The sequence below is a fragment of the Halichoeres trimaculatus genome, unplaced genomic scaffold (genome assembly GCF_033239565.1).
Source record: "Halichoeres trimaculatus isolate MK-OKI-2021-1 unplaced genomic scaffold, fHalTri1.1 fHalTri1_scaffold_5, whole genome shotgun sequence".
In the NCBI taxonomy this organism is placed as follows: domain Eukaryota; kingdom Metazoa; phylum Chordata; class Actinopteri; order Labriformes; family Labridae; genus Halichoeres; species Halichoeres trimaculatus.
In genome coordinates this window covers 17,377,462-17,401,462 of record NW_027437183.1, presented here as the reverse complement: position 1 = coordinate 17,401,462, position 24,001 = coordinate 17,377,462, and the positions used below count along the sequence as shown (strand labels likewise).

The 24,001-nt window shown below is 41.8% G+C and overlaps 1 protein-coding gene across 1 annotated transcript; it reads right to left on the bottom strand.

Moving 5' to 3' along the window:
* Window positions 1-1,478: 1,478 nt before the first annotated feature.
* plekha2 (pleckstrin homology domain containing A2) lies at window positions 1,479-20,377 on the bottom strand. The gene is made up of 12 exons (XM_074671173.1): window positions 20,104-20,377; window positions 9,920-10,080; window positions 9,740-9,796; window positions 9,340-9,388; window positions 9,149-9,246; window positions 7,904-8,035; window positions 7,619-7,708; window positions 7,457-7,525; window positions 7,281-7,351; window positions 5,760-5,823; window positions 3,216-3,293; window positions 1,479-3,105 (listed from the first exon to the last, which is right to left on the bottom strand). The coding sequence occupies exons 2-12, from the start codon at window positions 10,058-10,060 to the stop codon at window positions 2,662-2,664; spliced, it is 1,293 nt and encodes a 430-aa protein (XP_074527274.1). The 5' UTR covers window positions 10,061-10,080; window positions 20,104-20,377; the 3' UTR covers window positions 1,479-2,661.
* Between the last annotated feature and the right edge of the window lie 3,624 nt (window positions 20,378-24,001).

Here is a 24,001-nt window from a genome sequence, read left to right as displayed (position 1 = left end):
ACAATTAGCATAAAATTAAAAATACATGAAATATGGCCACATCGCATTTATGTCAATAGCATGTTGACACTTAGCACCTCCCAGTCATAGTTGAAACATCATCAAATATACAGAAAAATAGAGAATGAACTTTCTTTTGGACTTCCCATGGTCGGCAGAGGATCTGGAGGATGCTGCTTCTTGTAGAACTTTGGACTTATGGGATATTCAGTTTTTTTTCAGAGGGGAGGAATGTGTTAGGATTTAAATTATTATGTTTCATGGCAAAGTATAATTTAAATAAGCAGGGACAGGCCACAAATTTTTCCAGTGTTAAATGTTGTTTAAATTAATCTTAATTTTTTTTTTAATTAGATATGCAATCAGAACAATGTGCAGAGTACTCTGCTTTACACAAAAATGTATTTTACAGTTAATTTTATTGAGCCTTTATATGTTTTATTACCTGGGATCGCAAATGGCACATATTTGGTGGAATGGCCCAAAAATAAAACAAATGGGATCTGAGAACTGAGCTCTCTGGTATGCTGCAAAGTGAAGTAAGGAAAAAAGACTTGGTTCCAGTACATTGTTTCCTCATACATACGGTTATCATCTTTGATGAGGGAAACATTCCCACATAATCTAGTTTGAGATGAAATAGTCCCTCAGTGAAGGAGTAGACATGAGATAGAGGTCTTTATTGTTTTCTGTCTATTACTCTGTTTCCTGTGCAACTCTAACGCTCATTAGATGAATGAAATAGATTTCTGGAGTTTGGAGCAGTGTGCTCTATAATAATTCCTTCAGAGTGGAGTGAGGTTTTTTTTATTTTTTTTAAAGCCACACAAGCTTTTACTTATCCCCATCATTGTTGTTATGTCCTTAAAACTATCCAAACTTTCATCACTACCACTCCTGACACATGTTTCTGCTTGGATTTCTCTCAGTACCTGGAGGAGCTCTGTCTTTAACAGACTGAAAACTCATTTCAACACAGCTGACATTTCACAGGCACTGAGGGCCTTTTTACCTACCAACACAAATTAAAGCGTTCAGTGGAGACATTTTAGTCACGCCAGTCCAGCTGCACTGCAGGGCAGAGAGTGGACCGAGGTCAGGACAGAGGTTTAGGCGTTGTACCTAATGGACCTTTGTACCGGACGTGTGAAACACTTCACTTAGCACAACCTCTGGGCATGAGATTGGCATGTGTAAATGTGCATGTTTGTGTCTACATGGTGTGCACACTTCTGAGGTGACAGTGTTGAAGGTCAAATATGTAAGCCCTGACCCTTCAAAAGCTTTGCAGATGGACATTTTACACTTCAAGAAAAAATATTAAGTCAAACTTTGAAAATGTTCAGCTCACATCTTCTAAAAGCATTTCAACAACTTTTTTTGTTGTGAGTTGGCCCTATTCAAGCAAGAAACAACAAGCCTTTTGATGTCAAAATGACAGAAAATGAAACTTCAGAGTAAAAAAATGCAAACAAGACTAATAAAAAGCAGCATTTAATTTACAAGAAAGACATTAAACATTGTCTGTAGACAGAAGAGTGCACACAGCTTCAGCAAACAGTAACAGAAATGAACATGATCCTACATCAATGGAGCCTTGAGGTAAACCTGAGAGGTGACTACAAGTGAAAAGTCACAAAGTATCACAGGTCTCAACTCAGAGGAAGCTATCATGCCAGGAACACACAGAAGTGAAAAGAAGAAAAGGAAAATAGTAGAATTATATTTAAATTATCAATAGTAGTGGCACATTTTCCCCACGTAATGCTGCAAAAGGAAAATCACATTTACAGAGCTGTCAACCAGCAGATCCGCTGTCCTTACCTGTATGCAGTACATTCTAATAAAAAGTACCAACTAGAAACACTGCTTTACTTTTTATGGTACCTTGTTAAAGATTAGAGGAGTCACAGTTAGCTGACAATTGATCTTCGGGCAAATATTAAAAGCTCAAACATCAGACCTGCTGCTGACTCTACATTCTCTGTCTGCGACAACAGGCAGCAGACATAACCGAGAGTGTGTGTACCCTTTTCATGAGACCATTAAAATACTTCCCCCAGACACCTGGATGCATGCTACTAATAAAACGCTTGTTAATAATAAATGAAGGTAAGCTGACGTGAGGCTTTTCAAATAATATGTGTCTAAGAATAAAGGGGGTAAAACTGCTGGGCTCAAAAGAAACTAATTGATCCAAAGTGAGCATAAGCTTGAATATAAAAAATAATGGATACTAATGAGTTTAAATGCCTTAAAACACTGCTTTTTATGACAGAAATTTGTATGAGTTGGATGAGAATCATATCTCTGTTGGAGCCAAGTGCAAAAGATTAAAAGCATGTGCCATAATTTGTATGCAGGTAAAATTAACATCAAGATTATTCAAGTTTTCAGAGGAAGTTGCACTTAAAAACACACTATCATACTTCTTCACAGTCCTGGAAACAACAAACTAACACTGAGCCCCTTCTTGGTCCCCTTCCCGCTGGGTGCATCCTTCAGCTGCAGTACAGCTACATGACCAGCAGAGGGCCCCAGCCTCACATCATGGCCTGGAGGCAGGTGGTCACAGCATCACTTCATTTACAGGGAATACTTTCAAAACCAGTCACATTCATTTCAAAGCAGGTGCGAACTGACACTTAAGACTTCATCAGATCAGACGTCAGTGGTGCGGATGCCGTCGTCATCCAAGCTGAAAGGGAAGCTGCTGTGAGGCTGAGGTTGTGAGCGATGCCTGCGACGCCCGCAGGCTGCATCCCCTGATGCTGTGAGGATGCCCAGTCCGCTGGTAGAAGCAGCAGGAGGCACACTGGGGCAAGGAGCTGGGGTGGAGAGGGAGTTGGATGAGGATGAGGTTGAGGATGAGGTGGAAGAGGAGGAAAGGGAAGGCACGGTGGACACAGGGCTGAAGGCACTGTCTTCATCATCTACGTCCGGGATGGAAGGCTCACATGGTGGGACAGGCATCCAGGGCTGCCAGCCAGGATTTACAGAGCAGGACTTCATCAGGGGAGGCCTGCGATCATCACCGTGATGACCTCGCGATGATGATGAATTGTGACTTTGATAAAGAGAGGATGCCCGTTTGAATGAAAAACCCTGAAATAAGATAAAGACAGCATTAGAGTTTTCCGTTCTCCTTCCTCAAAGAACATAAATAATTGCAAATATCTTGTTATTTTTGAGTTAAGTTGATAGGACAGGTTTACCTTTGGGGGTCCTCTGAAGTCCTGTATCTTTATTTCAACATCCTTGATCCAGCCATGCATCTCCTCTGGAGAGTCCGTCTGTGGGACATTTTTACCAAAAGACAAAGCCTGGTCAAACTACAGAAGTTAGTTTTATTTTAATGTTATATGGTTTACAGAACTAACAACTAAAAACCACTGTACTATCAAGTATAATCTGTATCGCCACGGCTGAATGCAGCGTATTCCTCCTATGAAAGCAGGAGACTCAATAGTTCTCCACTTTAATCCAAAATAAAATTGACCAACAGTAGTGTTTGTGAAATTTATAGTAATATATCAAGAGACACAGCAGATATGAAACTTTTTAGCCTTTTAAGGACCCAAACTAAACACTTTTACCTGTTCACCTGCCTGAACATGTTTACCCTTCAGTCATCCTGCTGTCTGCTACTTTTTCTGAGCCTTGGCACATTTTCAACATTGAAAAGTCCCACGGCACACCACCAACCAAAAATATAACAATATAGTGTCTTAAACTTGCTCACTGCAAAACCTGGGCCTGTTTAGATGAACACAAAGCCAATAACCTGATTTCTTTTACTGCACCTCCTCAACAATGCCTTCGCAGGCAGGTGGTATTAATGACAGTCACAGTGTGCAACATTTCTGGTTTAGCAACAACTCCAGCAACGTGGTAGCTAGCTTTGAGGGCTTGCTCATTCACCTTCGTGTTTTTCCCACAAAAGTTGGCTGTTTTGATAAGTTTTCACATAGGTGAATAAAAAAGGCGGCCTGCTTGTTTGAAGCAACAGGTGGTTCATTTGGAAATGGTGCAGAAACTTATTTGAGACCATGGCACGACTGAATAGCTTTTCGCCACACGTCTAGCACAGGAGAGTCGGTGTCATCGCATCCTAGTAAAAGTAAATCCGAATAAAAGATAGCTTTCAATGTACAACCTTGAGTACCCCATCATTGCTTTCTTTGACTACCTCCCATACTAGAGCCTTCATCAGGGTCTGGATTTTGTCCTGGGCCCTGTTCAGAAGTTAGGATTATTCCTTTTCAAAAATTTCTCCATCACTGTCACGGCTAATTGTCTCATGCATCACTGAAGTATCTCAGAGTATTAAGGCAGTTAGCTACCTGCTGCCACCTACTGACATGGAAGAAAGTATATTACTTTTAAAGCACAGCCACTCAACAATGACATGTTATCAGCTTTTTTTTGACTAATTAAGTGAAATTGGATAATTTTCCATGGCAAACCTTAAAGTATCTCACAGTGGTTGAACACATACTGACCCACAGAAAGTGGGAGCATAAAAGCCTCTGCACTGTTTCTTTAGCCCACTTACCTGGAAAATAAAGCTTGTACAAGGCAATTTGAATATAACCCTGTGGTGACATGGTGATGTTCGAGGTTTGTCAAGGTATGCATGCAAAACTTCTCCCACTTGTCTAGCTATTATACTTCCTCCTACAACATTGTGGTTTTGCTTTGGTGATATAGAGTCAGGATGTCAAAGGTTTGAGCCGGACATGCCAACTGCTCTGCTGTTGGCTGCAAAAACCAACACAAATGTGAATCTTCTGTCCAAGCACCAGAGGACCAAAGACAACAGTGGGCACTTTTTATCTTTATAAGCAAGGAGCTGATAAAGGTGCTGTGAATTTGTTGTGCCAACTTTATTACCGTGGACTGCTTCAACAAAGGCCACTTGCAAAAAGAACAATACTCATATTTCAATGTACCTCTCAAAGACATGCTGCTGCAACCAAGGCTGCAACATTTTAGCAGTGGCCTCCTTCTGTAAGGGGCTAGATTCTGGGTCATATGAGTTCTTTTAAATGCTCCCCATGTCTGTTCAGGTGTTACTATGCTCCTGAACTCATCTCAGGAGAACATCCAAGCAACCAATCAGAACAGAATATGATCTTGTTAAAGCATTCACATCCACTAAGATCCCTGCGAGGCTGCAGGGGCTGAGTTCCCCAATAACAACTGGGACAGGGTACTGTTTCAACCTTGTGACCCCATAAACAGAGGGCATAGTCCCCAGGTTGGCAGCCTGGGTTTGTTTCAACCTGTAGCTTCTTTTCCCACATGCTACTCATCATTTCAACATAAGGAATAAATGCTCAAAAATAAAAATGAAAACATGTTTTAAATGGCTATAGAAATAAGCTTCTTAAAGTCAAAAGTCTCAAGCTTGTTGTCTTTCGCTCTCTCTCATTATAGTTCATCTAATCTGGCTTTCACTGCCTCAGTCAGCTGTTCTCCCAGGTGACTGGTGGGCAGGATGTTGTTGTTGTTATGGTAACAGTTGGCTGGTCACGTTTCACAAAAACACCAACTTTTCGTGTTTTTGCCACACATCAGCAGCAGAGCATTCAGAGAAAAACATCAGTACAGCACAGATGGGAACATAAACTCTCTCTGAAAGGATTAAATAACAAGTTGTTTTGTTAGTCAGGGCAGCCAGTTACATTTTCAGTTCCAAAATAAAAAAAAAAATAGGGACGCTGATTGGCTGGTCTAACCAGACCATGGTGTTGTACCTGAATGTAGAAGGTTCGGGAGCTGGTAATAATCTCAAACAGGTTGTCTCTCAGTAGGAGTTCCCTGATAGACACACAGAGAAGAAAATTATCACACTAAATTATACAGTAGCTATCGTCATTCAATCTTGGTGACATTTGTTTAAAATTATATTTAACCAGCAAAACCTCAATGGCATCAAAAATCTCACTGACAAGACCAGCAGCAGCAGCATGCTCTAACTAAGTAACAGAAATAATCGGACACAAAATTAAATACATATCTGGATTCATGTGTTTCTACCTTTGAAAAGAGTAATACAGGAATTGCTGGGAATTAACAAAGCAATGACTGTCCCGTTTGCATAAAATTGTAATACAATTCAATAAAATTCATAAAATTTTAGCCACTTACCTAAAATTTTAAACTACAAAACTATGACTTATCAGTGACAACCACTTTTAATGGTGGGGAAATGCCTTTTAGATGTGGTCAAGAGGGAACTTTATGGGCTAGATGCACAAACTGAATAATACATGGGTGTATTCTCAGTGATGTCAGCCATCTGTTTATGGAGTAATGTTTTGAAGCCTATTGTGGGTGGGTAACATACTAAAAGCTTGACCCAGCCTAAATTTGTTCCTGTGTGCCTGTGTGTCAGTCATGTCAGTCATGCTCTTAAAAAGTCAAAAATTGGAAGTTATATATATTCAGAAATAACAAGTTATTTAAAAAAAAATCCACTCAGTACACTGTGTGCAGTCAGAGGAAATGGTTATTCAGACCAAAAATCTTTTTTTTTCTGCAATAGACAGTAAATATATTTATTTTTGCACTTCTGCAATAACTACATACATTAAGACCTAAGGTTGCTGCTTGGCTAAAAAGAGACCGTTGCTCTAGTCCCAAAAATCTGCACTTCCACTTATGGCCACTTGAGGCTGCCTCCAGTGAGTCCACCCTCACTAAAACCCATATCAAAGTGTCTTACTTTGTTACTCACCAGTGAGCCACTGTAAAGTGCTTCAGCTTTATGAACAGTAATTTACAGGATATTTTTTTTTATGAAGCCCTAAAATTATGCAAGAAAGGGCGTGTTTGCTTTGAGCAGCTGGTGGGTGCCACAAGCTGTCTGCTGGATGTCACCTCTAGTAATTTTGTCACTGAACTTAACTTCTCAGACCTGTTTTTGTTGTAGGCCATTAAGGAAATTTCCTCACTTTTGAGACAAAAACTAGAGTCACTTTTTTTTTTCTGCTAAATCATGGCATATGATATTTATAGAAACTATCTTTTGATCAAAAGGTGAAAGCTAAACCTATGCAATATAGCAAAAAAAAGAAGAAAAATAATTCTTTTCATTGACCAAAACTTCTGCACAAAATCAAAAAAAGGTATTGAAGTTAAATTTCCATGGTAATCTGAACATAAAACACTGATGCCCACTTATTAGTATGTTTTTTGTTTGTGTGTTGCAAAAGAGAAGTGCGGGTGAAGAAAAAAAATGAAGAATTAGACTCAGTGCTGCACATTTAACTTACCCTGACTTGACGAGGCATTCATGAACCTTCTGAATGTCTCTCAGTGGAATAGCACGGAGAGGCTCCTTGTCCTGGGGCAAACATTAGCACAATTCAGACATCGACAAACAAAGAGCGCAGTCAAACCAAAAATATCAACCTATGAGAAGAAAAACACATAAAGTTAGGCGTCCCACCGTCTCAGACTTGTAGTAACTGACTGCATTGTCGTCGAGGGTGAAAAACCTCCTCTTCCAGCTCTTTCTCTGAAACACACACACAAACCACTTTACAGTTTCCACATGGGGCTCTTTTTTATTCCTACACAGTTAATCAGTAATAGTTAGCTGGGTACTCACCACATTTCCCTGTTTGACACAGTAACCGCACCTCAGCACGCCAGGCCTGGTGCCCTTCCTCTCTCTTCCCTCTGTGTCATCACCCTCATTCTGAAACATTTCAACACAACCTTTTTCATTATCATCAAATCTTGGTCACAGTTATCTAACCACCACCCTTGAAATACGACAGATGACACAAGCAGCAGTTTCAGAGGGTGGGGGCAAGCTGTAACATCCTTTTCTAAATGTAACAGATGAAAACATCTAATGCATCATGGTGAGATTTTATCTTCCTCCCTGTACCTGGATGGGAGTGTGAACCACCACGCCACCGATGATCTCCGCCTTGTAGGCCTGCTGTCTCCTCCCTCCCTGAGTGTCACTGATTACTGCTGTCACCTCAGACCTTGGAGGGGCTGGGCCAGATTTGGGAACCTGTTAACATCAAAAAAGGTAAGACAACATTAAATACTGTATCAGTAATAAGTACAGATCATTGGACACAGTTTGCTCGGGGGTTAGAGGTTTGAATCCTGGTTGTGATGCTGTGACAGTTTGTTTGTTGTAATACTCTTCATAAAATCTTCAAAACTGGTGCTGTTCAATGGCGATGAAATGTTTTTTATTACATAACCCCAGAAACAAGCTGGGGCACATCTGTAACAACTAATGGTTAGCAATCAGCTTTGAAAGTATTTTTAACTTTTCCTGGGTAACAATAATAAAAAAAAACTTTAAAATCTGGTCTGAAAAATTCTAGGAAGTGAGCAATTACATCATCCAACAAACAGCACAGTTTTCCACATGTGGATAAAAGCTGATGAATCCATTTTTACACAATTTTCTGGCAAAACAGCTTGAAAAAAAAAGATATTAGTGTTTTTTTTATTTTGCATGCACTTATACCGTGACAACATCTAGAAGAGACCTTCACTGTAGTGTGTGATAAGCTTCTAAAGAGCATTCAATTCTCTGTGAAATCCATAAGCCAGTTTTTTCCACATGCTTCAGAAAGCATTTTTCACATAAGTATGCTCTGAGGCCCAAGAGGCTCAGACAAGGCGGTGGCGCAGCCCTCCAATCAAAGAGGAAGTGAGAGAGTGAGCACTGCTACTTCCTGTGTCGGTGTGCAGGTGAGAGAAAAAGAGAAATACTCCTCACTGTCGTCTGCTGTCACAAAATCTAAATGTTTCCAGTTATTACAGCCCTGGTCACCCCTCTGAACACACATAAACAGTATGCAAATGTGCAAACTGTATGTCGACATCATGTTCACGGACACACAATGGGGTTTTTAACACCTCTGCCACAGTGACATATGTGTGTCAGTGTGTATCACTTACATTCATGCACAGTTTCCTCATTCACAGAGTGTGTACGAGGGTTGTGTGCTGGCATTTGTCCCCCTGAGATGGTTTTAGTCACAACACCACAAACTGCAGCTTCCTGCGCTCAGGTGGAAACAAATCCCTCATCGATAACTGCCGCTTCAGCCGAGACACTGTTATATCATAGCGTGTGTGTGTATGTGTGTGTTTGTGCACTCACAGTGATCTTGCTGGCCTTGTTAAGAGCAGCCACCCATTCTTTCATGTCAGTCACATCATTGGCTTGGAGGAAGTAGCGCCGGGAAACTGCATTGATGACTGTAAAAAAATATGCGCTGATTCTATAAATACCCTCAATAAACGTCTTATATAATCTGACCATGTGCGCAAACAAAATGAAAACCATCTCACCAAAGCAGAACTCTGTCTTGGGCTTTTGCTTGGCTGTAGCTTCATTCACCTAAGAAGAGGAGAGGAAAGGACGAACAGGAGACATGAGGAGGGGATTGAATAAACATTTCATATCTTCAACGTCTCTTTGAGTCAGAGTATCCAGGGAGGAGCTGTCAGCACTGAAGCCAGATGTCATTATCTCTGGTTAGCTTAGCGAGCGTTCTGACATCTGGAAAACTTCACAAAGTCTGCCTCTGCATGTGACCCTTAACTACAACTACAGATATGTGTGCATCCTGTTTGCGTGTGAATTCCTGAGTCCTCACTGCTCAAACATGTATGCATTTAGCTCTGGGAAGGTTATGTAACCACAGTCCACAGCCAGGTGAAGCTACAGGCGATCAGGAGCTCTGTTTACCTTAGAGATGTAGGTTAGTTTCAGGCTGCCAACAAAGCTGGCTCCACTGGGCAGGTTCTGCATGCAAACACAAACACAGACTCATCATTGGCTCAGAGTCCAAGGTTACACACCTCTGATAGGTTGATTTCACTTCCTCTTGCTGCTTGTGCATAGCGTATGCCATGCATGTTTGAGTACCTGAGGGTTGTCCATGTACCACAGCAAAGCATTTCCCTGCGTGTCCAGGATAAAGTATCGCCTCTGGAAGCGGCAGCTGTTCTCCTTCTCCTCGATGTCCAGGAAGCCGCACACACGGTTGAGCCGGTCCAAGTACGGCATGCTGCTAATATTACATATCACTGAGACACACAGATACAGACAGAAAGATAGGCACTAAAGTCAGGCAGAAAATACTGCAAAATGTAAAGAGAGTAACAGAGGGGGCAGAGAGGCAGATGTGGAGGATAAACTATCTCTCAAATACACATGCACGCTCACTCACTCACACACATGCGTGCAAACACACAAAGGAAGACAGAGACCCGCTCGCACTCAGCAGTTTTTCATGTGACGTGATTGAGGCTGAGCAGAAAACCCTGAAGCCTGAGGCTGAGCTGAGGCCCTACACCACAGCCAAAAATTACAGACTGCACTCAGGATCTGCACACACGCACATTTCCACTGGCCGGAGAAGAGAGGCGAAGACGAAAGGAGAGAGAAGAGGGGAGAAGGGGAGGGAGAGAGGAATGGGGTAAAAGATGTATTCATTAAGATGATGCCAGGCATGTGAATCACTGAGCTGCTGACTGACTGACTGATTCCTCAACAAAAATCAAGACTCTTTTCGCTCAGAAACTAAAGGTTTTAATTTTTAAGAAAGGTTTACTACACTGGACATCTGTGCATGACATAAAAGATCTTTACTCTTTGGGGGTGGGGGAGTCAAAAGACTTCTGGCACTTTGAGAGCACTGTTTTACAATCTTGTTCTTCTTTGAGAACTGAGTTTACCTCAGGTCAAACCTCTCTATTAACATGTCCTCACATGTTGCAGCACTGTCATTTATTGAAACGACAGGCAACCACAGAGGTGATTATGTTTACCACATCTGTGACCGGTTTGATTTCTTAAGAACAAGTCATAATGTAAGTGAGAGTCATGTAAGTTTCCATTGAGCACTAATGTACATTATCCAGCAGAGATAAACAGAAATACTAAGCTGTATACTCACTGTACTGCTGGACCTCAGGAAAACTGGTGCTTCAACGGTTTCTTGATTTTGAAACGCCTTCCAAACGTCAGTGGGCTGTTTCTGTTTCTAAACCATCAGTCAAGCATCTTTGCTTTTTTCGCGCTTTAAACAGGTCACAGATACAAACCACTCAGAGGCCTTTTTGCAGAAACTCTGTGCAATGGAAAAGTGAAATAATGCCACAGAGGTCAGGCAGAAGCCAAGGTTGCCACTGCACACAACCTACACACAGAGACAGCTTTTTTGACTATCAGAAAAATAATATCTGCACCACCACAGGCAGCATCTTTGAGATGATCTTTGTGATGATCTTTGTGAGTATTTGGCATCTTTGGCTGAACTCAAAGAGATATTTGTAAACAGTGAACAAACAGACATGGAGTTTAGAGGTTTGAACACTGTGTTCAGATCACTTTTCAACTTCAACTTTATTTTATTTGTATGGCACTTTTCATGCTTGTGCAACACAAAGTGCCTCACAGAGGATAAAAACAAAAGGGAAGACCAAACAAACAAAGAAAAAAAAACAAAAAAAACAAAGACAAAGGAATACCATTAAAACCCCAAACCTCCCACCCCCACAAATATACCCATTGCAACACGGTAACACCCACGCACATACATAGACATGCATACCGGCACACACAAACATACACGCACGCACACACACACGCACACACACACACACACACACACACACACACATAGACAGGCTGTTGATGAGGGGACATGGCTGGGCACCAAGATCTGAGGTGAGGAAAAAGCTACCTTTGGGGGCTGCGCACACCGGGAGGAGCCATGGCCCATGGCTGAAAGGGGCGCCACCACAGGGACCACCCCAGCCCAGGCAGACAGGTGGCCTCACACCAAGGTGTAGAGCTCACTAGCCACCAGGGCCGGAGCCATCCATGGGACAGCGCCCCAATCAGTGGGCCAAAAACAGCTCCCGGTGTGGCAGGCCCCCAGGAGGAAACACTGGAAAACCGAGGGACTAAAATAGTAGAATGAGATAAAAGGTCTAGAAGCTAAAACTGAAGGAATAAAACAGTAGAGATTAAATAAATCTTTATCCTAACATAAACATCAAACAACATTGAAATGAAACAACATAATAGAACAGGATAAACTAATCTAATAAATAGATAAATAAATAAATAAATAAATAAATAAACAAAACAGAATTTATAATAATAGCATAAAGTAGAGTCATAATAAAAAAGTGTAAAAATAGGGGTAAGCATAAAAAGAGGTTAATCTAGTTAGTTAAAAGCCTGATTAAAAAGATGGGTCTTGAGCCTCTTTTTAAAAATATCAACATTCTCTGCGCCCCTGAGGCTCTCCGGGAGGCTATTCCACAATCGGGGACCATAATAATAGAATGCCGCCTCCCCGTGAGTTTTAGTTCTTACTTGTGGTATTGTTAAAAGGCCAGCACCGGAGGACCTCAGGGTCCGCGAGGGTTGATAGGGTAAAAGTATTTCAGATAGGTAAGATGGGCCAAGACCGTTAAGACACTTAAAAACTAATAAGAGAACCTTAAAATCGATCCTGAAACGCACGGGGAGCCAATGCAGCGATTTTAAAACAGGCGTAATGTGCTCCCGCCCTCTGGTCCTCGTCAGCACTCGTGCGGCTGAGTTTTGCAATAATTGTAAATTGTGTATGTTCTTTTTGGGAAGACCAGAGAGCAGGGCATTACAATAGTCTAAACGACAGGAGATAAAAGCATGCATTAGTACCTCCGTGCTGGCCTGAGAGAGAAACGGGCGGACTCTGGCTATATTCTTAAGATGGTAGAAACCTATCTTCGTTATGTTTTTAATGTGTGGAATAAAAGTGAGCTCAGAGTCCAAAATCACGCCCAAGTTTTTTACAGATTTTGAGGATTTAAAATCCTGTAACTTAGGTAAGAGTTTCTCTCTCTGGCCTTCAGGACCAATAACTAAAACCTCTGTTTTGTCCTGGTTGAGCTGTAGGAAATTAGCTGCCATCCATGACTTGATGTCTAAAATGCAGTTAAAAAGGGCATCAATTGGCCCTGTATCATCAGGAGACACTGCAATGTACAGTTGCGTATCATCAGCATAGCTATGGAAGCTGATGCCGTGCCCCCTGATGATGTCCCCAAGGGGTAGCATGTATAGATTAAAAAGAGTTGGACCTAAAATTGACCCTTGGGGAACCCCACACTCTATCTTATGGGTTCCTGAGGAACATGTATCCATACTTACAAAGAAACTTCGATCAGTCAGGTAGGACGTGAACCAGTTAAGAACAGTACCAGAGAGGCCGACCACATTCCTCAGTCTATTTAATAAAATGTGATGGTCTACTGTATCGAAGGCGGCGGTTAGATCCAGTAGAACCAACACTGTGAGTTTGTGGTTATCTAAATTACATCTGGTGTCATTTAAAATCTTTAAAAGTGCTGTCTCTGTACTGTGGTTCATCCTAAAACCAGACTGATGAGTCTCCAGAATATGTTTTAAGTTAAGAAATTCATTAACTTGGTTTAAAACAAGTTTTTCTAAAATTTTACTTAAAAATGGTAAGTTGGATACAGGCCGGTAATTATTTAAAACATTTGGATCTAAATCATTCTTCTTCAGAAGGGGCTTCACCACCGCCGTTTTAAAGGAGGTGGGGAAGACACCAGTCTGAAGAGAGCAGTTCACCAAATATAACAGCTGTTCCTCAAAGAATCCATAGAGTGTTTTAAAAAACGGTGTGGGAATTGAATCTAAAAGGCAGGTTGTGGGCTTTACCTGGGAGAAAACTCGACCAAGTGTCCTCGCATCAACCAGGGCAAAACTCTCCAGTGTTTCCTCAGGTAAATTTGATGATCCAGGTGTTGGAAGCTGTTGGAATAAAAGACTGGATCGAATGTCGTTGATTTTTCTTCTGAAGTGGTCTGCAAAGTCCTCACAAAGGGCATAACTCGGAGTCATAGAGGATCCTTTAAAATTTTTGTTAGTTAAACGGTCAATGGTGGAGAATAAAAATTTTGAGTTATTTTTATTGTCTTGGATTAAGTTTTGGAAATGTAAGATTCTTGCTTGTTTCAGTGCGTTATTGTAAATTTTGAGATGCTGGCGTAATATGTCATAATGGACTGTTAATTTAGATTTCCTCCATCTCCTTTCAGCAATCCTGCATTCCCTTTTGAGTTTTTTAATTTCTTCAGTTCTCCACGGGGATGTGGGTTTTGATTTAACTGTTTTAATAAAAAGTGGAGCCACTGAATCCAGTGCTGACTTCATATTTTTATTCAAGTTGTCAGTGATAAAATCGCAGGGTGCTGGTAAAATTTCTGCAGGAGTGCTCTGTAAAATCTGGATAAAATTTGCAGCCACTTCAGAAGTTAGGTAGCGTTTTCTCACTGTTCTCACAGGGGCCTCCCTCTGATTAAAACTGGTGATTGTAAAAAACACACAAAAGTGGTCAGACACAGCCAGGTCCACAACAGAGGGCGCTCCAATGGACAGACCATAAGATATAACCAGGTCCAAGGTGCGCCCCCTGCTGTGGGTCGGCTGCGTGACGTGTTGCTTAAAATCAAGACAGTGTAAGAGGTTTAAAAATTCTCTTGAGATTAAGTCCGAGGAGATGTCCACGTGCAGATTAAAATCACCAGTTATTAAAATTCTGTTAAAAGTGGTATGAATGATTGATAAAAGCTCTGAAAATTCACTAATAAAAGAGGTGGAGTACTGGGGTGGTCGGTAGACTGTTATACAGAGGATGGGTGGGCTGCTAAAAACGAAAGCATGGTACTCAAATGATGAGTACCTATTAAAAATGATTTCTTTCGCCTGCATATCGGTCTTTGTTATTGAGGCCGTACCACCCCCTTTTCTGCACCCTCTAGTTGAAAATAAAAAGTTAAAATTTGGTGGGGAAGCCTCGGTGAGAACAACAGGTGCATCAGTGCCGAGCCATGTCTCAGTAAGGAGAATACTGTCCAGGTTGTTGTCCACAATAATATCATTAACAATAAAAGATTTGTTTAAAAGGGAGCGCACGTTCAGCACAGCCATTTTAACATCTAAGCTGAACGTGCGCTCAACGCATTTTTCCAGCGGAACATTAAAAGCACATTGTGGTCTAAAAACAGTCCTCCTCTGTCTCTTTTGTCTATGTGAGATTATTGTTTTTATTGTGCTTATACTGTCCTGTGCCACTGAGGTCACTGAGGGAGGGGCGTGTATGGTGTACCTATGGGGTGGTGAAGGTGAGTGTGAGTGAGGTGGAGAGCGCCTGTGTGTAGTGAGTCAGGAGGTGGTGGTGCAGGACCGGACAGTCAGGTCAATGTTGACTGCTAAAAGCCTCGACCCCTCCTGGTTTGGGTGCAGGCCGTCTGATTTAAAAAGGTGGGGTCTGTTTAAAAAAGCGATAAAATTATCCACAAAAGGAATACTTTTCCTCAGGCAGTATCCCTTAAGCCACAAGTGCAGCTGGCGAAGGCGACTGGTGGTGACGTCACCATAGCGCGGCGGGGGAAGCGGGCCAGAGATGACCAGTTGCTTCCCCGTGTCCAGCAGGCAGTCGACCATGGACGTGAAATCCCGCTTGAGGGTCTCGGATTGCTGGTCTCTGAGGTCGTTTATCCCAGCCTCCAGAACCAGCGTAGAGGCCGCGCTGTGCTGAGCACACAGCTGGAGGGCGGAGGACTCGACCTCCTTGACGCGGGCTCCAGGGTGGCAGAAGGTCCGACCGCTGTGCACCCTCACGTGCCGGACCATCGAGGTCCCGACAACCAGCACGGAGGGGGCGTGTTGCTCCGCGGGCTGCCTGGAGGTGCGTCGCTGGCGGGATGGGACCCGGGGTTGGCGACGTCGGCCCGCGGTTGATCCTGGCCGAGATGGAGTGTCAGACCTCTTTGGTGAAGGACGATCGGTCCTGTCGTCCAGGGGAGGGAAATCCTTGATGCCAAGAGTCTCATATTTATTATTGACTTGAATGTTAAAGTGCGTGGATGCAGGTACAGTGGAGGAGGGGCTCCGCCTGCTGGCGCCTGCTCGAACCCAGCGCTCTGGAAGAGTTGTTGAGGAGCGGGCGACAGCTTTGGGCTTCGCTCCGAGCCGTGCCCAGGAGTCATTCACCGGCAGAGAAGCGCCAGCCTCGGGAAGTCGAGCGACAGGCTGCGGGAAATCCTTTCCACTTGACCGCCTATTGACCGCCTCCCGTAGCAGCCTTCGGCGGTAAGAGGGAGATGATCCTCCCCGCCGTCTGCCCTGCCTCCCAGCAACGGGGACCTCAGTCGCCCCGCCGACAGCAACGGAGCCTAGAGTGGAGGACACGGCAGCAGCACGGCATCCCTCGGTGGATGGATGAGTCGCTGATGCAGCAGGAGAGGGGGCGGCCACATCGGGAGGAGAAAAAGCCGCAGGTGATTCATTTGATGGAGCGGGGACAGTCACAGAGAAGTCGGACTGGGCACCACATGCAGGCTTCGGAGGGCAGTGAGCGGATCTGTTGAAGGCACGAGGAGAGACCGAACCGGCCACCTGGTTACCCTCACCCGGCTCCGCCGGTGCCTCCTCTAGCCGCGGTGCGTCAGCAAGGTGTAGTGGTGGAGGAGAGACCGACAGTCTCATCGTGCTGCCCCTGACCATCACCTCTGTCCAGGGCTCCCGGGGATTTGGGGTCGAGCAGGATGAAGGACGAGGACGCGAAGAATCCCACAGCAAGGTATCCGAAATTTCGGAATGCATGGACAGGATTCTCTTTGACTGTGCGGCAGCCATGTCGATGTAGCTGGATAACATTGCGTCCTTCTGCTTCAAATCCTCGGAAAGCCTGCGGATGTCTTCTTTAAGGTTAGTTACCTCAGCTTGGGTGTGTGTCAGAACCAGGCAGCTTTTACAGGGAGCGCCCGGCATGTTGACGGCGGAGAGAGTAGCCATAGCGGCTAAAAATGCTAACAGTACACAGGTACCAACTATAGAGGTGTTTTTGCAATATCACGATGGCAAAAAGCAACGCCGAACAGTCCAATACAGTAGCGGCAGTCCACAGGAGAACAGGATTAGAAATCAGATCAGGTAAAAACGCATAAAAACAGTTATAAAACGTCGACAGCAGCGGAGCCTAGTGACACGTCAACCGGCACCGGAAACCGGAAAAAGTTTCTGTTCCACAGACTCATCCCAGTGATGATATCATTGTGTCTCAACACATCTCAGCCCATGAAATGAAACCACCCACACTCTGTCTGCACATCTGCTGGAGATGACAGATTCAGTCTCTTCTGTTAATCAAAGCTATTTTGATGTTGATACCAGCTCCAGTTTACACACTTTGGCTGACTGTTTCAACACCACTGTGAAACCAAAAAATCAAACCAGATAGAAATCACCTCTGTATGGACTCTGAGGTATCTTCTTCAAAAGCTCAATATCACACATTGTGAGTTGATCTCATGCACCTCTTTGTAACATGACACCTCTCTTGATATCAGAGTGAAGATGGGTGTGGAATGGATAACTCTTAAAAAATAATTTTTAGAAATGTCTGAGTTGAAATATAGCCTGATGTCCTCACTGATTTTATCCCCAGCAGCTTGTTGGTTGCTGCTCAATGGGAAGCACTGAAATATTAATAGTTTTTTAGAAGTCGTCTACAATTACAAAGCTGTAACAAGTGGAAAGTTTACTGTATAATAATAATAATAATAATAATAATAATAATAATAATAATAATAATAATAATAATAATAATAATGAAAAATATATGAATAAATAAATAACCAAATTTTTATGTAGTATTATTCTGAAGGTAATGAAAATCATATCCTCAATCCTTCCTGATGCCAACTATGAAGCACATCAGACTTAAAACCACAGGATCATGGTTTGTTGCAGATTCAGGTTTCTAGTGGTTCGAACTGCTGGGTTGTCATCTGCCTGTTGCTCTCAGATTAAAGGTCTCTCATAAAGATTCATTAGCCACAGAGTGCCCACTTTGACAATGTTATTAATACTTAGTAATAAGTCATGATTTTAGAATATTCAAATATTGGTTAATTTATGAAAAAAAAAATCAAGTAGTCCATGCAACTATAATCTTTTCTCAATTGAAAATGTATTTTTCCCATTAGTTTTACCAGACTGGGGCCTGGCTTTAATGCAGTACAACCACTACACTGCAGCTGTAGTCCAGCTAAAACCTGTTTGCTAACTGCCAGTTAATGAGAAAAGAGGAAAGCATTATTGCCAGGTGTTGAGATGTGACAGTCGTGAGAAAACTGCAGTTTCAACTATTTGATTAATCATTAAAAAGTTCCAACTGACTATCTACTAGTATTTTGACTTGAAATTCTCACCTCTGCTGATTCTAAAAAGCAAGAGTGGTGACAAACTTTTGGTTTCAGCTCATATGCAGAAAGTGTTAAAAACAACACAGTAATGGAGGCCAAAATGACCGATATCATTGTTGTATTAACACATTCACACATCTCCATGTAAGGGTGTGTGAAATATTCAGGTTTTCAGATATATTTATAGAACTCAAAGTAAGATATAAGGTGAGACAATAAGTCTATATCAGTAACGTTATGTAGTGTTCAAATAAAATAAACTGTTTCATCACTACAGCCACTGTGCAACTATTACTCTGGTCACTCCATGCTCATTTATTCAAGTTCTCTGTGTGACAACGAGTCAGTGGAGAATAGGAGCAGGGTTACCAAACATTAGCTGGTCAGTAAAACTAGAAACACTGGCTGGATTATTTAGAGATTGAAAGTTTCAGAAGAGTGGCAGCAGAATAATGTACTCTGTAGAGAATCCCACAAACAGGTTGCAATAAAAAGTTAAGGCAGGATGAATCTCTTTCACCATTTAAAACAGCACCACAAAGTGAACAACAACACACATGCAACAAAAGTAATCCATGTTGCAAGTTTCATTTACCTGTGCTGTGCCTTACAAAAATAAAGTAAAAAGTAGAAGGTTGGGCAGTTTTACAGAGGCAGTGACCTGCTACGTCGCTAAAGACATGTCACCTGTTGAGTGGGACAGGACAGCTTCATACAACTATTATCAACCACTGACACAAGGTAGCAGTTTCCCAGTCACAATTACTTTGAAGGACAACTCTTGCCAAAGTGCACACTTAGTTAAAGAGAGCCTTGCTGCACAACTCACAAAGGGTCATACTTTGTGCTGATCACCAACATGTGGTGGAGCAGGACCTGTGAGCTATGTTCAACTGTCTCGAAAACTTTTTTTTTTCTTTTTACCCAAGATCACTCTGGGATGCCTTCACAACTTGGGAGCTCAACCCAATGGGACTGGTTGCAATAAAAACAAGGTTGTTGTATTATGCACACAGACTTTATCAAGCTCATCCCATTCCTTCATGTAACAGTTTTTATCTTTACTATTACTAACTTACAAATTTACTCAAATAAAAAAATATAAACACTAGGTTTAAAGGAAGTCTGTTATTTTCCTTCTACTTCAGTTATCAATTCCAGTGCTCTCTTGGCAGGACAAACCTGCAGCTTGGGGCAAGTCTACTTTAATACTGACTTATTTACATTTAATAGGTTTAAAAATAAGACTGTTTTCAATGCACTATTTCAATAAAACAAAATCTTAAGCCAAAATGAAATTTGCCTCTTTAGCTTTAAAACAAATTGATTAGTTTTAAAAGACAACAATTACATTTGAAAAATTAAGTATGACTGTAAAGTGGAACTATTCAAATGTATGACTTGTGAGTTGGTCAATAAGAGTCAACGCATGGGGGTGTGGCGGTTAGACGAAACAAACCTGTTGTTGACGTTACATGTTGTCGGACATTTATAAAATCAATTTTTTTTTTTCACCAACATATTCACTTCTTGGCACTGACAGCTCGATATCAGCACAGGGGTACATCAGGCTCCAGCTTCCCGCCGCTGTGTGACCAGTGTGGACATCACGAGCGTGTACGCATAACGTGATCATGAGCGTGCAAAGAAAAGTTGAAGTGTGATCTGGTACAATTACTCAGCTACACCTGACAGACATTTGTTCAGCTCAGATGATCTGCACTGACTCAACGGCCTGCGACACCCACTGTACTGCACACACACACACACACACACACACATACAAAGTGCCACTGTGGACTGACTACTTACCCGCTGTGCAGAGAGTCAGTGTGCGCCACAGCCAGCGCCCCGCGCGGCTACGAAGCAGAGAAGAGAGGGCCGGAGAGTCTGGTTCGTACCGAGCATGTTAGACTTTAACAAACAACTCTAACAAACTTCCTATTTTAACGAGACCCGCGTGCAGCAGACCCTCAGCGTCCTGCCTGTTTGTTTGTGTGCTCGAATAACTGGAGACTTGTCTATTTTCCGGGTTGGACGTTTCGTTATTAGAATAAACCAGCCCCGGATGTGATCTATGCGCCCTCTGTCAGCTCCGGCCGGGCCCTCCTCCTTCCCCTTCTGCTCCCTCTGCCGCTGCTCTTGAAATGAGGAACTTCACACATAAGAATTTACTTAATCAACTGAGGGAAAAAAAAATCCCGCTGAAAACTCAGAAACGGTACGCAACATAATAAAACGTGCGTATTATCTTTCTTCCTGCAACTCAACTCGACGTGATAAGTTATCTCCTTTTACTTCAGGAGGAATCTTGAAAACTGGGTCAAACAGACACATGGTTGGCTGAATGACTTGGTTTATGCATGCACAGCTATTAAAGGAGTGTAAAACTTGACAAGCAGGGAACAAGCTAGCCATTGCGTCATTCACAGGTCATGAGACGTGAGACCTGAGGCAGGTGCAACAGTGTGGAAGCCCATTTCCGCCATTAAAGATAAATGGCAATTCATACTAATTAGCTAGCATCTCATTAATAATGATGTGTATCTTATTATGAGACTCAAAATAATGATAATGAGGATCTAAGTGAAAATGGGAGATTTTATCATTATGACCTACTATTTTTTTCCAACTTCCCTTATTTGATAATTATTATGTTTACTTGTTTGTAAGTTTATCGATTTTCATTACTGGCAGGAATGGGCTTCTATACAACAGTGTGCCAAAAGTAGTGCCAGAAAAAGATCATGTATTTAAGATCAAGAATTTAAGATAAATTTTCATGTCATTCTTTCTGATTTGCCGCTTGTGACAGGGGTGGATATAGCGAGGGTCTCTAAACCCACCCTGGTCTAGCACAACATATTTATATTGGAGGAACAAAAAAAAACAGGCTAATCCATTATTATCCAGTCATTTATTTGTATTTAAATTTGTGTTCCATGTTAATAAAGTTTTATAAAGCCAGCTGCTTCTCATGAAGGAATAGCTCTCAAACTCCAACCAAACACTCAAAACTAAATTCCTAGATTATGCAAATGTAAGCATATTTCAGAGTTTCTTGAATGTATGTAATAAAAACAAAATAATAATAAAAAAGGAGGAGAGATTATAAAAATTGATGCCCTCCATGAGCACTGTGTACCATTTAAGACACTGGCTAATCACCACATTTTTTTTCTACCAAGCTGTAAATATGTGTTTTTCTTTTGTTAAAATTGGCATCTTAATGTTGGTTATATATGGGGGTTCCTTGGCATTTGGTGCAAGCCTCAAGTGGACACTTGAGGAATTGCACCTTCTAGCAATCACAAGTTTGTCCAGTTTTTAACACTGGAGGTTGCTGCTTGGTTTAAAATAAATAAAATTACAGCTATGATTCCTCTGAGCAAAATGAATAAATAAAGTTACCTGTTTTGGCTCAAACATATATTTTTTTAAACATTTCTACAACAATAAGCTGGGATTGTTATGGTTTAGCTTTAACAGGCAGACCTGATGACTTCACAATATTAACAGTGGTAAATAATTCAGTGCAACACATCTGAACATACCAACATCTGACCTTTGTCAAACATATGTCACTCTTAGTTAAGCATCAGGCAAAATCCGAAACATAAAATATCATGACATGATAATTTGAGAAACCACAGGCCTCTGTTCTATGCATGTATGTGTGAATCTGTGTTTATAAGTGTGAATGTGTGTTTGTATGTGTGAAACTCAGTCACTGACAAAATACAGGTGTTACATCTGACACTGAATGTTCCTTTAAAGTTCCAGTCTTAGCTTTTTGACTTACTAGTGTTTACCTTTAAGTTGATCCAGGTGATTTTGGCATTATGATTGCATAGTTAGACTTTAACCACACATCTTTGTAATTTACATTAACATCAGACATAGGTGGTTTTGTTAAAATTAGAATACTCCCCCGTAAAATATTTCACTCTGTGATGCACCACAGGCTGTATATCTTGCTATACTGCAGTGCTTCAGTTTTGTCTTATCTCCACACAAAGGGGATCACAGTTACTGAAACTCCCGTGTAACAGAAACAGCACTGAGGATGACCTGATACCATGTCCTGCCTATGACACACTGTGCCTACTGAAGATTGTACACATCAAGTACCATCTGGTGCTGAGATTGTCAGTTTTTTAAGTGCTGCAATGTGCATTTGCTTTAAAAAGGAACAATTCTGCTTTTTTGGTCAAATTTGCGGCCTCCTGTCAAGAGGAAGTGGTTGCACATCATATGACCTGCTTGAAGAGGGAAACTTACCTCAGTCATTTTATGTCATGTGGCAAAGACATAAGGCTTAATGTATACAGTCTGCAAAGTGTCTCATAAATGTCTTTGTGACGGCTTTTAAGGTCAAGTGTAGGGTGTTAAATGTCAAAACAAAGGGGATCATACCCACACACAGCACACACACAGCAGGGTGTGATTTTATCTTTATTTAGACAAGCGCTTGTGCAGACAAATGAACACTTTATATACTAAACAAACACATATCAGTGATTTTTTTTCATAACTCTGTTCAGATTGAGTTCATAATCTAACATCAAGTTATTCTATTTCCTGCACAGACTGAGGTTCTATGACATTAAGCAAACTGTGCACTAACAACCCTCAGAGACGTCTCAACCCTGACCAAAACCACAAGTCCCACCAGCTATGAAAGGAGAACAATGAGTAGGTGTTATTCATCAGGTACTTGTTTGTTCACCACAAAAAACTTTCTGATTCAAGTAGTTGTTTAGCTTTGAACCTCCCTGATCAAGAATATAATACTCTGAAATATGAGGTTATTTCATTTCATGAAACATTTTCATCTTTTAGACACATCTACAGCACCAACAGTTACAAAACCATGTTTTCAGAGCTCAAATTTACTGAAAACAAGAACTAATAATCTCTTGGTTGGGGGCGGGGGGCTTATGGAGAAAGATGAGATGAGAATGAGGAATCATAGAAGAAAAAACAAAAGATGGGTATTTTTACAGATGACTGAGAGCTACACGCAGCAGGAGAGCTGTGATGAGCATGATGGGACTAGAGGACAGGGCTCCTGCACTGTTGCGGTAATGAGCCCAGGGGTTGTTGTTCCTGAAGGGTCCATTACAGCCGTCACTGTAACAGCACTGCAGCTTTGCTCCGGCACTTTCCCCCTGAGCCTTGTCACAGAAAGACTTGAAGGTGCATGACTTCATCACAGTGTCTGAAATCAAGACAAAGGTGAGAGGAGTCACATGTACCCGCATAGGCAAACAGAAGACTACAGCTTTGGACAAGAGGTAGGGCATCCAGCAGCTCTAATGGTGAAAGACATGGGTTGTCTGCTGCTGTAAATAGTCTTCATGCCATGATTATTCATCCATCATTATTGTTTTGCCCATTTTGATGCAGGTGGCTGTTCACCAGGGAGTCTGGTTATGTTTGTTTGAGGAAGTTATTTCTTGTCACAGCTGCTTAGTACCAGCTCATTTATAAATCAAGGGCCACATTGAATAACATATCAAAGATTCTGGACCTCCTATTTATGATTTGATTCAATATCATAGGACTCAGTTGAATGATAACACTTAGTATAAACAAATACTATAAAAGAGATTGAATCAACCAAAACCCCAGTTACAACCCTGATTCCTAAAAAAAATCAGTCTCTATTTAAAATGTTAATGATAATCTGAATCTGATGGTTTGCAAA